At 38.4% G+C, this 14,294-nt stretch overlaps 1 protein-coding gene across 4 annotated transcripts in view; it reads right to left on the bottom strand.

Moving 5' to 3' along the window:
- ocrl (OCRL inositol polyphosphate-5-phosphatase) overlaps window positions 1-13,451 on the bottom strand; it is a 29,360-nt gene extending 15,909 nt beyond the window's left edge. For 3 of the 4 annotated variants that reach the window (XM_012861786.3, XM_012861787.3, XM_036127068.1), the window contains exons 1-8: window positions 13,025-13,451; window positions 12,524-12,603; window positions 7,803-7,894; window positions 6,593-6,631; window positions 6,132-6,245; window positions 1,196-1,375; window positions 850-1,075; window positions 595-765 (exon numbers count right to left, since the gene is read on the bottom strand). In XM_012861786.3, coding sequence (XP_012717240.2) covers window positions 595-765; window positions 850-1,075; window positions 1,196-1,375; window positions 6,132-6,245; window positions 6,593-6,631; window positions 7,803-7,894; window positions 12,524-12,603; window positions 13,025-13,066 — 944 coding nt within the window. In that variant the 5' untranslated portion in view covers window positions 13,067-13,451. The remainder of the gene's footprint in view (window positions 1-594; window positions 766-849; window positions 1,076-1,195; window positions 1,376-6,131; window positions 6,246-6,592; window positions 6,632-7,802; window positions 7,895-12,523; window positions 12,604-13,024) is intronic. The other variant, XM_012861789.3, reaches the window with a different exon arrangement.
- Window positions 13,452-14,294: the final 843 nt, after the last annotated feature.

The raw sequence follows: 14,294 nt of genomic DNA, 5'->3' as shown, positions 1-14,294 counted from the left end.
TTGAAGTCCAACTCAACAAGCTGTTCTCTTGAATAATAATATTCTGACTATTAAACACAGTTACATTTCTTGTTTTAAATGGTCCTCGTTCACAAACATCTTTATCTACGGGCCATTTTTGTTGCTTGTGGTAAATACAGAGAAAAGTCTAAATTAAATTGCAATTTTGATTTTTGGGAAAATCGTACAGCCCTACCCTAGAATCCAACAAAACTCGATGCATTTTAAAAAGCTGTGCTATTTTGGTGTTTTAACATCCGGAAAAATGAATTAGAAACTACACACAAACATTTTTTTATGTTCCTTTTTTAAAATACTGCATGTTGAATTAGTTAAATATTGTTATTCGTTGGAACATTGCACCCATGCCTGCTTTGTGTGTTTACTTTCTGTATCTGGTTGCATCTAGACTAGATTTGGTAGAGTTGAGCCGTTCTTCAGAATGTAAATATTTAAAAGATTATGGAGGCAGAGCACAAGCATGCTTTTATAAGGAGGCCATAAGACTGATAAACGCTACATTGGGTCCAGTTTAGCACCGGCTGTCTCTATCCATCCCTGTTTTAATTCACAGTGTGAAGGAGCTCCTCTCACCTGAAGGGCTGGATGTCCACATACTCCTTCTCCTTCTTCCCCAGGCGGTGTTTAATGAGGTACTCTCTTTGCCCGGCCTCGCTGGAGAACATGCTCTGTCTCATACTGTTGGTAGTTGGACTCTCAGGCCAAGACGTCGGCCTGTCCGTGTAGTCAAACTCAGACCTATAACTAATGGATTTAAAATGCTTAAATACAGTAATAATTCAGGCAAATTACACACCGGCCCTGAAATTGTAGTACAGGCTGACTTACTCTTGCTTAGTGTTCGGTATAGCAGAGCTGCCTCTGGCCTGCAAGGGTGCAACTGCTTCTTTGGGGATTGGTGCAGGAGGAAGAGGAGTTGATGGAGGGATGGAGGCTTTGCGCGGAGGTAGTGTGGGAATAGGAGGCGGCTCCCTGGAGGCAACAATGCGATTCTGCTGATTCTTCTTCTCTTCCGCTTTAATGGTGTTCTTTAAACTGTCGCTAAATCCATATTCTGAGGCAAACAACCCAAATATTCAGGAAAGATAAAAACAAGGTTTAGAATACAATCTCATTTAGTTTCAGGGGACAAACCTCAATAATTTAAACAGTAAACAAGCTGATCTAAGATTACCTGTGGCATTGTGATTTGCTGCTGTGCTGTTGAGGTTGGACATTGGCGCTTTGAGGGGTTTGGCTTGGTTCTCTCCGCTAGCAGTCTTGGTCGCCCTTTGTGGTGGGATGGGGACGGGAGCTCTGTAAGCTGCTGGTGTGAGGGGCTCCATCGCTTTAGGTTTACTGAGTCTGGTTGCAACTGGAGAGATCAAATCGTTTTGTCAGAACAAAATGATAAACAAAAATAAACATGCATGAATATTTAGCTCTTGAAACATTCATTTTAGGGCTGGGTATCATCTAGGATGGGCCGATTCGATGATTCTCGATACATAGCTCACGATACAATATGATTCTCAATTATAGCTCAGCTTGATTTTACTCCAATAATCAATATTTATTACTTTCAAATTAATGCTCAAAGTTATTCAATCACCAAAACCAGCCAAATATTATATTTATGTTCAATTTATTGAACACCGATATATTAACAGTAAAATAAAGCGCATTTGATTCAATGTATTTAACGAATCACAGAAGCCGAAAATGTGCTCAAACGTCTGATTTTAGGGACAAAGGTGCTTCTAAAATCCTGTCGGCCATTCCGCAAATTCATCTCACTTGCTCTTCCTCGCTGTGAACAGTAATGGTGCGCTGTAATGTCGCCCCCTATGGTTTGGGATGTATATCGATATTGAAAGCCAGAATATCGATATTAAATAATTTTTTAAAACATCAATATTAACCTTTGTATCGATGTTTATGCACAGCCCTAATTAATTTAGACCAATAAAAGCAAAACTGTTCAAGAAGTGCAAACGGGTTGAAAAATATGACCCAAATTGAATATAAAAATATATATGCAGCTACAGGAGAGACTAACTTCAACTTTTCTGCACTCCTATAGCACACTAAAATGTGTATTGAAGAATGAATAACATTTATTTTAAGAAATGGGAACAAAAAAAGAGAAAACAGAAGAAAAATTTAAATTGGATTCTCAGATTTGTTGTGTCATTCCCAAAGTGAATGGCCTTCAGGACATGTGTTTTTAAGAGGGTAGAGTTTATCTTAAGAATTAGTAAAACAAATAAAAAAACAAAGTGGCTAACCATATACATTATCTAATGCGAGTTAGATAGTGTTTAGAACAGCCTGTGCAGCTTTAATCAGCAAAGCAAAGCAAACAGCGTAAAGACACTTGTCAAACTGGATGAACAGGTTTAAGTAGGAAATTCTAAGTCTGTTCTCAAGCAAAACGCTCCTTTAAAATATTTGTCTCTCCAGGAACTTGGTCAAATGGGCACCAACCAGGATATGAATGTAAAAATCCTGTTCACTGGGTGGGAATGGAACAACTGAGTCATTATTCAGTTAACCGTAAAGCTCATAATTTTGCCCTTTTTAAAATTTGCATGCAATTGCTTTATTTTAACTGAACTATTAAAACTACCAGCAGAGATTACATAAGTCTAAGCTGATCAAAGAAATTCACCCAAAATGGTTCAGAAATGTTTTAAATAAGCATAGCGTCAATGTTTTTGCAGTGATCAAGCCAGTTTCTATCCACCATCTTAAAACTACAGACACAAATAAACTGTTTAACCCTAAAAATAATGGGAATTGACACAGATAAGAGCTTTGGCTGTACAATAAATAAAAGATGTCTCCAATTTTAACATCAAATTAACACAAAACATTCAAACTCACTTGCGTCTTTCATATTTTGGCTTATTAAACACTCCTTTGTGTTGTTAATATTCTGCAATCTGATTTAGTAATTATATATTTGCAATGTTTTGTGTAGGCCTAGTAGTCCTGTGTGATTTTATGCATGCCACACCTCCAGCAGGTGTTGCAGCCACGATCCGCGTGGCAAATTATTAAAACAACCACAGCCCATTTTCTTGCGCATGGCCTGCAAAACAGTAATAAAAGTTGTAAACATTTATCTTGCCCTAAAAGGTACTGTTCATGCTCGTTTAACCGGTTATCTCCATATGAATGTTTTTTCAGGGAAGAGTGAAGCCGAAATGCTACTCACTTCCTGTTAAAGGGCAGTGCTTCCTTTCCTGTTCTCACTACATGCATCCTCAGTACGAGGGATTGCTGCAAAGTCAGTGACACAATGCAACCGACTGTCGCTACATGCTCATCCTGCTGCAGAGACAGTGACTCAGATGCAATCTGTAGAGTTTCCTTAGATGGAAAACTTTACCTTATTTTATTGATAAACTGAACTTGACTGCATTGTTTGATAAGTAGGATAAATTTAGAATATATGAACTTGACTTGAAATCTGTTAGATTTGATTGAACTGACTCACTTTGTGAAGTGTGTGGAGATGATGTGTGTTGTGAATTGGTGCAACATAATAAACTGAATTAAACTGGACTATACGACATTAAAAGCAAATCACTAAGTTTATAAACCAAGAGAATATAACTTTCTATCAGTTCTGTTCACACATGACTCACTGGAACTAGGTTGAAATGTTTTACGATGAATTATCAAAAAGTTATTTCGAAACAAAGAGTAAGGAAAAGTTTAGGCTGATGAAAGCTACTGAGGTTTAAAGAATATGCCATGGCATTCATTCTTTTGTGCCTCAGTGGTTAAAGCAGGGAGCTTGCGTCCTGGAGAGGCTGCAAGTTGCCCGGTTCGAATCCCAGAGACTGCCACTCTGGGTCCATGAGCATAACCTTATGGGTTTGGGTTAAATGCAGAGGAAACATTTCTTTGGAATGAAAAAAATAAAATAAAGATGAGTATTAAAATCAGCATCTGAGTCAGACTCCGTGTTGGCAGATGCCAATTGTCAAAAGATGGATTAGCATCAGTGACAAAATCCAGATTAAAATAGCACTAGTTTACCATCTGAATTAATATTCCTTAATTTTCATCTGCAACATACCCAGAGAGCAATAATGCATCTCATTAAGTCTTTGTGTAAATAATAAGTATTTCAAAACTGGACAAAAATAATAGTGAGTATAATTTGACAGTTTTCTCCATAGAGCAGACGGTTGCTTATAGTGAGCTATATGCAGTGAACTGTCCGCTGTGGCTACATGCTTGTCCAGGAGTGATTGCTGTGAGTGAGTTTATCAGACTAAGAAAATTCTTTAGAAATGTGATTAATAAAACCAAACTGGACTGCTTTGTTTGATAAGTAGGATACATTGGTAATGTAATTGACTTTAAATTTGCCTGAATAAGTGAACTGAATTGACGTTTTTAGCAAACTGTCTTGAGAAGCGTCTTTGAATTGATTCTATAAAAATAAACCCAATTAAAACTGAACCGAATTGATAGATTTACACACATAAATCAGATCTAAATTGGCCCTACCTGTTTGACATCAAACAGAAAGAGAAATATTTACAAAATATACACAAATACTTTTCAAGCTTCAACTGTAAGACTTGTACTAGAGGGGATAAAAAATATCTAGAAATAACCTAATAAATCTGACACATTTCCACCCAAAAGTCATTTTACTTGATTATGAAGACGAAAGCATAGCTGGTAAAATAAATCTTTTGCCGTTTTCATCAAGTTAAATGACAACTTTAAACACCAGCATAATTTACACTTAATAGAAGTGATTTTACATTAGTTTGTTTTTAATTTCTCATCAATATAAAGCTATACTGTATTTTTTGGACAAGAAGTCACACGTTTTTTTCAGTTTGGCCGATCCTGCAACTTATAGTCAGGTGCGACTTATGTATTAATTTCAAATGGTAAATTATACTGACCAACATGAACCAAGGAGTATACATTACAGTCTATAGCTGCAAGAGGGCTCACTAGACTTGTGAAAACTATGTCCTGCTCCTGCACCACTTAAAACTTAATTGAAACATTAACTAATAGACAACAAAGATGTTGCTTCACGGTTTCAGTCTGCATTCACGCAGCAGAGCGTTGCGTGGTGCAGCTTGAAGGGCCCAGACGGTGACAGAACCCTGTTATTGAGCTGTCCATGAAGCTAATAGCAGCTAGCGCTAGCTTACAGGTCAGTCGTTCGGGCTTTTTACAACTTTGCTGATGCACGTGAGCTTTATGTTGCTCTCAAACATCCGCACTGTTAGCTTAGCACGTAGCACCGCTACGCTCACGGTCTAATTTCAGTGTAATTTTGATAACTTTCAATGTGCTGGCGAGAACGTCCCGGGTTTGAGTTGCTGGCTTGTTATGCTAATTTATCCTATTCAATCTCCCGTGTATGTTTCATATTATTCAGTTGGTTGTAGATGCAGCTGTGTAAGTAAATAAATTGCCTTACCAGATTAAATGTCAGTTTTTAGTCTTGGATTGTGTGAAATAAACTTCTAAATAAATGCGACTTGTAGTCTGAAAAATACGGTAATTACGACATACTGATCGACTGTGCCGAGAGGTATTACCACCCAGTGAAGTTCGTGTCACAATTACTTTAAGCAATGCAAAAAATCACAGAAAAGTCAATGAAATGCACCATTCTTATCCACAACACAGCAGCATGTTCCTCATATGTGTCTGACTAGGCGGGAATGATGGCATCTTGTCTCTGCCACTGACTCATCACATATTCCAGCATGCTGGAACAGGGTATGTTTCAGTGCTGCTACGTAAAAACTAAATAGATGCATACAGGGAGTATGCATCTTCATACAGCAAACTCCCTTTGTCAAAATAAGAATTCAAACGGCAGCTACAATTAGAAAACTTCAACGTTACAATAAACTGATGTCTAGATCTGATTGGGTGCATTAAAAGTAGTGAAAAAGTCAGTTGAAGATATTTTGTAAGTAGCAATCAAAGGTGTGTTTCCTTCATGTGCGCAGGAGGCGAGAACACAGAGTGATCAGCATGTGGCGAAATCCACCCTTAGTAAATAAATGTTAGATGAGTGACTTAATAATTTATCTCTGGCTCCTTTAAGTAGCCAACAGTCTCTGCAGTCTTACCTTGCTCTTGAGCGCTTTTCACCTGGATTAGGAACGTCTGAGTCCGCTCATCATCTTGGAGTTCCAGCACCAGCTCTGGAGCCTTTTCTCCTTTGATTCGTATTTTAACAGACGCTTCAGAGGGGCAAAAATATAAAAAAACAAAACACATGCGTGTAAGACACCTTTGGATTTTGCAAACGTACTAGAAATACAAAGTGGCTGGGAGAAAAAAAAGAAACATGACACAACAGGAAGGCAAATCAGCATTCTTTCAGCGAGCCCTAGCAACGTGTGACCCAAGTCTGCTACTAAATAAAGGCACTTGGCTGGAGGCATGCTCTAAACCTGTAAGGCTAGAAAAAGGAGCTGCACTGAGTTCTCTGCAAATAAAAAAAAAATCTACAAGTTGACCAGGAACAAAAAAAAAAAAAAGCTAATTGGATGCAAAAAGGTAACTCAAAGAGACAAAAAGTACTCACGATCGTCAGAGAAGTCGATGAGGAGAGCCTCTTCAGCTTCTGGAGGGAAATAAGAAAGGAAAACGGTTAAGTTCAAAGGTCTGCAGTGGGAGTGAACTTCTGAGGGCCACGGTCTGGGTTTATTTTCCTATTTCTCTTTGAAGCTAAAATTAAACACAAAAGACTCAGACTTTCACTTTTACAGAAGGGCAACCTTGAGTAAAAGGTCAAATAAAGTGTAAGGACACAATGAGTACATAGATATGAAATACTAAAAGGCTTAGGGATAAGTGTAACTAACGCTAAAGTAAAAGCCTAACCCCGCCCCCAGAACAATTTTGAAAAATGCCAGTTTATACAGTTTATCTGCACGTCATCTTGAAAGTATCTCATAAGAATATTTCTCGTTTTCTCATGTTACAGTGAACAACAACAAAATATTTTTGGAGATTAAATGTGACAGATGTACACAAAGTACTTTGTTATAATTGTGAAGTTGAAGGAAATATTTCTAATTTCCTTTTTTTCCCCACACTTTTAAAACCTGAAAAGTGAGGCATGCACTGTCCTTAAGACACAGATTTAATAAATTAAAATTTATTAAAACAATATTCAAAATGTGTTTCATCAGGACACAAGTTACATAAAGAAATTTGATTTTTATCACTAACTGCACATGGTAACAACATTTAAATATATTTTTAAATTTATTGACACTTATTGATGGCCTGAAGAAAATAGCTAAAATAATAATAATAATAATAATAATAATAATAATAATAATAATGGAAGTTTTTGGGGTTTCCAGACATTGCAAATTGGAATTTATCATTGTGAAGATAAACATAAATTATAATCATGATAACAAATTTTGCATGATAACAAAAAAAACGATATGATAAAGGCCCAGCCCTAGGTTAGTCTACAAAATATTTGTTTATGGAAGCTAATGCATATCATAGTTTTAAAATTTTCTAAGCATTTTTTATGCATCTTTTTCATTCCGATTCACAATTATGCATTACCTTCTGTTGGCCTATCATTGTAAATCCCAATAAATAATAAGAAAGCTTTTGGCTGAAATGCGATAAAAGCCAAAAAAAGGGTGTACAAATTTTTGTAAAACACATTAAACATGGATTAAAAGCCTCCCATTTAACATCCTAAAATTGTTCACTACTAAACATATGCAAAAAAGAAATTAACATTGAGAAGAAAACAGGTAACATACCTCGTATAATTTGAAATTTATGGTTTACAGGTATGGATAACTGGGCCACTGGACGAGACACGACAGCATCAGGGTTGGCCAAAACAACCAATCTAGATGAAAAAAGCACAGATTCTGACATACCATAAAATCTTGATACCTAAATATTACTGAAGCTATTCAGTTTTATTGACAAAAAAATAACAAAGCCTATTCAGATGTGCTAAAGAAACATGTATTTTCTATCATAAAATCCATCATGCAGCTAAAACTATATAAGGCAGAGCATTCAGAACAAATGAGGTGTGTGTGCTGGGAAGGTTTTACGATTATTAAGTGAACAAAATGCAAATTTAGTATTTAAAAAGCACATGCACTCATGCAAATGCATCCTCTAATCTACCTTTAGGTGACGACACTTGAATAAGCAAACAATGACAGAAAAATAACAAGCAAGCATTGGTCTGCATTCAATCCTAATGGTGACGACTCCACAGTGGCAACACTCAGTATAGTGAAAGGATAAAAAGCGTTTAGTGAGGACATTTTAAAACAAACAGCTTCAGATCTTTGCTCGTGTTAATGAAGGGAGGTTAACGGTCCACACTCAATATCTAACAAAACAGCTAGGCGGGGTCAAAGCGGCTTTCTGCCCACACTTCCCCTTCATTTCCCACTAAACGTGATTACGGTGGCGGAGAGGAAAAGGAGTCAGGCCTCCGGCACGAAATGTGTCAGACGAGGTTCTCCGAATCAACCCGGACAAACTCTGGTGTCAAAAGCTACGAAACATCCATGATGACGAGACAACCTCGACTGCAAAGGGGATACGTCAGATCACACGAGCAGCAGACGTGGGCTGGTACGAGATTCTCAGAGCAAAATAACCCAGATTATAAAAACTGGGTATTACAGCCTTCCAAAAAAACTAAAATAAAGATAAAAAATGCTTTAACTTAAAACAAAAAAGCTAGAACATTCAATATGTTTTTTTAGTGAAATATTTTTTTTATTTTCTGCCAAAGACAAACGCTGAAAGCATTAACATGTAATTTAGGCGTCAAGTTAACTTGCAGGATATTATCCCTCTGTCGTCTCTTTGTAGAGTAATGCTGGAGAAAAAAGAATTGGTTAGGCCTAATTTTCTCTCAATGAATTAACCTGCTGAACAGAGAACCGACTCTAATTTTAACATATTAAAAAGTTAATCAGTAACGGCACTCCTTTAGTTTCCAGCGCTTATATGAACGTGTCATATAACGGGGGTGCGGGGCCTCTGTTAAGCCATGAGTATAATTTAGCAGACCTGATAAGGCCTGATAACATTCGGACGTGAAGAACAGCCTTTCACCTTATATACTGAACTGCAGTTCTTATTTCAAACAGTAGATAGCGCTGCAGATACAATCTGTCACGTTCAACAGATGGTAGCACGCAGTCAATTTCCAATAAAACAACAGAGTCTGGCCTCATAACTGTTTGTTTTTTTAGCAGCTTTTACCAGTCAGCGTAACATTGTCCAATAATTGTTTATATTCAACCTTGCATTTGCTAGTCTGCTTTCAGACACGACCTTGCTGCTGTATAGGGAGCGCCACTAACGCTGAGAATAAGGGATGTGCGCAACCAGCCGAAATGACAAGGCATGGCGCCAACAAACAGCGAATGGGATTCTGTCGCAAAACTCAGGTCATTTTCCTTTTAAAAGGAGGACTTTAAAGTGCAACTTATTTTTAACAATTTGCTGAAATTTTTACTTTTGATACCAGAAACAAGCGCTGACTAAATAGCCAGGAAATCTACTGACCCAGAATCTGCCCATTGTTGACGTGTAATGCTTTGCGTCAGCAATATGTTTTATTTATTTGACTGTTAGTTTGAGGGATATATAGTTTTTAGTAGGGTTGCACAATTAATCGCATTTTCAATATAATCACGATTTTTTAAAAAAAACGCAATTTCTAATTCGCAGAGGTCTGCAGTTTTTGGCTATGTAACAATTAGGGAATTAGACACGTCCTTTAGGTATCTGTAAAATGTTTAAAGTGGGTTTTTGCCTCCACATGGAAGTGAAGACAGTTGCAGCAGTGAGATAATCTAATTTTATTACTTGTTTTAGAGTTTATATGATCATACATAGCATTAAGTACAGGTCAATCAGTTTAATACATAGCTTTCCTTGTTGGTTTCACTTTATGTTCAACAAGGATTGATGTCCAAATCAATTAAAAGCTGTTCTCTTGAATAATATTCTGATTAATAGAAACATTAAAAGTTCTTGTTTTTATGGTCCTTACTTACAAACATCTTTATTTAGAGGCCATTTTTGTTGCTTGTGGTTAATGCAGAGAAAAGTCATAATTTTGTTTGAAATATATTGTAGGCAGAACACAATAATTTCTGCTCCAAGTTTAGACGCTGTGGGTCTTATAGCAACTAACCTGCACGGCGAGGAAACAAAATGATTTGTTGTTTGTATATGTTTAAAAATACATAATAAATTAAAGTGGGGGGGGGGGGGATCAAAATAACATTATTTTCCAAACTCGTTCAGCCCTAGTTTTTAGTCCGTCCTGTTCTGAGCACATCAATTAAATACCATAACCCGGGACAAAGAAGATAACGTATCCAGTCATTTTGTATTTTGTACAGTAAGAGACTTGATAAATCAATAAAAGTGTCTATAGTGTTGTTATTGTTAAACAGTATTATATTCAGGAATGATAACATGTGTGTATTTGAGCTCCCATGGTTCAGTTTGGTCCATCTGAACTGCTCTCTTAGTTGAGTTAATGTGGTTTGAACACAGCTGAGCCCGAGGCTTTGTGCCCATGTGAGTCTCATTATAGCCCAAGACGAAGTGAAGGAATTCAGGATAATCTGCAGTGAGGTGGCCGACGGCGAAGCCAACTGTGACCTAAACTGATGATTGGACTTTCCACTGCTGTCACACCCAGCTCTCACTATCACTGAACAAACCCTGTGGCTGTCAAACAGACACTAACCGTCATCTACCACTTGACCTTGGGTTAATTTACAACGCAGAGCTAAAATGTGTGGAAAAAAACGGAAGCTTTTCACTCACATAACCCTGGGGTCGAATAGATACAATCCAAGGGGGGTTCTTATCAAACCTGGATGAGCTCGGCTGTCCACCAGCACATCCTGCCCGTGCTGGAAGCCATAATTTTGCTCATTAAGCAGGACGGTGGATGTTAACTATTAAAACATTTATTTTCTAGACAACCCCACATAGGTGACGTACATTCTGGCTCCCTGGCATCCAGTCCAAATAAAGCAAAAGCTAGAGTTATATCTCATGGTAGAAATGCAGAGAAACAGCTTCAGTTGCCTGTTGTCGGTAACAGAATTAAAAACTTAAAACTCAAAAGTCCAATCTTTTTTCCAGTCAGCGAACGAGCCACATCTGCCTGGCTGCACTAAGGAAAACACTCTTCAGTGTGGGTGCTGTTACTGAGCGAAAAATATGTAAAGTCACCTATTTTCAGTATTAGTGAGAGATTTAAAATTAACTAATTTTTAACTGCGTGAGCGCAAAAACAAAAAGTATATAAGACCGCTTGAAAGAGTAGATGAATAATGGTTTGTTTCGCCCTCACCCTTGTTTTCAACCTCAGTAACCTGGTTGGAGTTGAGAATGCTGGAGGCTTTCAGTAAACTCAAAGTTTAGGTAAAGATATACATTTTCTAGGGAATGCACACGGAGAATACTGTTTTGGTCATATTGAACACATTAGAATATGCATCCTAATGAGGTTCGTTTGTCAGATTAAAAGTACTGTTTGAAAGTAAACTTTGAGCAAGTATTAAACATACATTTCATTAAACCTATGTTTCTGTATTTATTACATCTTTATTGGTAAAATATAATATTCTAATCTAAAATGTCTCGTTTTCATTAGCTGTAAGCAGAAACTCTGCATGATTAAATCAGAAATAAAGGGTTGAAAACCATCTGTGTCTCTCTAAGCAAGTTGAGTTACTAAAATAAATAAACTTTTCAATGTTTGAATTTAGTTACTCTAACTGTACAACGCCGAAGCCTGCCTAAAATGTCCAACTCATAATTATTTTGGTTTTAAATGAAAGCCCTCCCACAATGCAACCCATCACTGCTAAAACGGATCTAAAAATAAGTAAAATGTTCTTAAAGTTAGTGTATTTGTCCTTGATTTGAGCAGGTAAATAAGATTATTTGCCAATGGAATGAGTATTTTTACCCCTAAAATAAGATAATTAGACATCCTGCACTTGAACTATCATGATGGAGATGAGTTGTTCCTATTTTAAGTGCAAAAATTTTATTCCATTGGCAAATAATCTTACTTACCTGCTCAAATCAAGGACAAATACACAAATTTTAAGAACATTTTATTTATTTTAGGTTCCGTTTTTGCAGTGCAAATATCGCTTCTGCCTCTTAAAATAAATAAACTTCAACTCAAAGCAGGATCACTAGAGAAAACTATTTTGAATGCAGTTTTTATATGCATATTTTTTTTCTAATATTACAGTTTTTCAAGAGACAAACAGGGTGAGCTAAAAATCTTTTACATCTGCATGTCCTTTGAGATTAGCCAAGAAATTCTGATTAGTGCATCACGGCACAGCAACATGTTTTTAAAATCTGCGACATCTCAGTAGATTTACCAGCTAGCAACACAAAAACCATTGTTGTTTTTGTTTTTTGTTTGTTTTTTTAGGAGATATCTGATACTTACATAAACTCTCCACTGCGTTCAATTAGAGTAAGCAGTCTGGGCTCCCTCTGGCCAGACCTCAGCTCCTGGCCTCTGACAGTGTGAGCAGCAACAATCAAGGAATCATCGTGATGGAGGAGGACAGAGGTGGACGTCACAACAAACGTCACCTCGCTGCGCCTTTATAAGTCGATTATTTTTTTTGCAATCTGACAGCGGACAGGTGTTAAAAAGAAAGCATGCAAACTGAAAACCGGGGAGGCAAATTAAACACGGAGAAACAGAAGATAGAAGAAAGATGTTTGGAAGCCATGAATGCAGCTCCATTAACCAGAATATTGACTGTTGCTATGAAACATAACTGGGTTCAGTCGATGTTAGCATGGTTAGCAGAGACTCGGGTTTTAAAGTAGGAGGTGTTGTTGTTTAACTGCAGTAAAGAGAGACATGGTGGTGCTAACGTTAGCCTAACTGAAAAAAAAAAAAAAAAAAAAAAAACCCAAACACGACTTAAAAGGATATTGCCAAGCATTCCTCGTTGCATATCCCCAAACTGGACTCCATTCTTACCCGGAACACATAAATGTCACCTCACTGTTGGCGTTATTTTGTGGGATCGGTGGAAAGGCAGGACGAAGATGGTTAAATCCCCACACCCGGTGCTGCTGCTGCTGCGGCGTCGGCCTCTTTCCGGGCAGCCGTGCGCTTGCTAACCCCGGCCACAACCGCCGCCGGAGGGCGTCTCCAAACGTTCAGCGAGGCGCAGCGACCCCCAAATCCCGGTCAGCGTCCATATCTCCGCCAGCTACTGCTGTATTATCCAGCTTTCCTCTAGTCCCGCTCGGTGTCAGGCAGCAAACCCGTCGGACAACACAGGGTGAGCGGGGAGTTAGGAGCAGAGAAGCCGCCGCTCCTCCGGTAAGGAGTTTGCTATGTGGACTCCCTCCCTCCACCCGATCAGCTTACTGCCCCCTGGTGGCGGGGAGTAGCCAGTGACATTTCCAAAAAGGACGATAGATAGATAGATAGATAGATAGATAGATAGATAGATAGATAGATTTGCATAATAATTAGGATTAACTATGAAAAGTAAATTAAATTTGTGCATAGTTAGATTACTGAAGAAAATTCTGAATCAAATGCAAATTATGTGGGGAAAAACATACACAACATGCAAAGACAAAAAAGGGGAATGAATTGTATTAATATACAAATCAATAAATAAAAATCTGATTATGTTCTCAAAAAAAAATCCATCCATCTTCTTCCACTTATCAGGTCACGTGAGTAGCAGCCCCTTGGTAGGGAGGCCCAGACGTCCCTCTCCCTGGCCACTTGGGCCAGCTCCACTGGGGGAACCCCAAGGCGTTCCCAGGCCAGCCGAGAGACATAGTCCCTCCAGCGTGTCCTGGGTCTCCCTCTGGGTCTCCTCCCAGTGGGACGTGCCCAGAACACCGCAACAGAGAGGCGTCCAGGAGGCATCCTAACCAGATGCCCGAGCCACCTCAACTGGCTCCTCTCGATGTGGAGGAGCAGCGGCTCTACTCTGAGTCCCCCCTGGATGGCCAAGCTCCTCACCCTATTTCTGAGGGAGAGCCCAGACACACTACGGAGAAAACTCTTCGGCCGCTTGTATCCGTGATCTCGTTCTTTCAGTCATGACCCAAAGCTCATGACCATAGATGAGGGTAGGAATGTAGATCGACCGGTAAATCAAGAGATTCGCCTTTTCACTGCTGTACCGGTCTGTTGTGGTGAAGCTCTCTCTTCACCACAACAGACCGGTACAGCA

The sequence above is a fragment of the Fundulus heteroclitus genome, chromosome 23 (assembly GCF_011125445.2).
Source record: "Fundulus heteroclitus isolate FHET01 chromosome 23, MU-UCD_Fhet_4.1, whole genome shotgun sequence".
Taxonomy (NCBI): domain Eukaryota; kingdom Metazoa; phylum Chordata; class Actinopteri; order Cyprinodontiformes; family Fundulidae; genus Fundulus; species Fundulus heteroclitus.
This window is presented reverse-complemented; position numbering and strand designations above follow the sequence as displayed.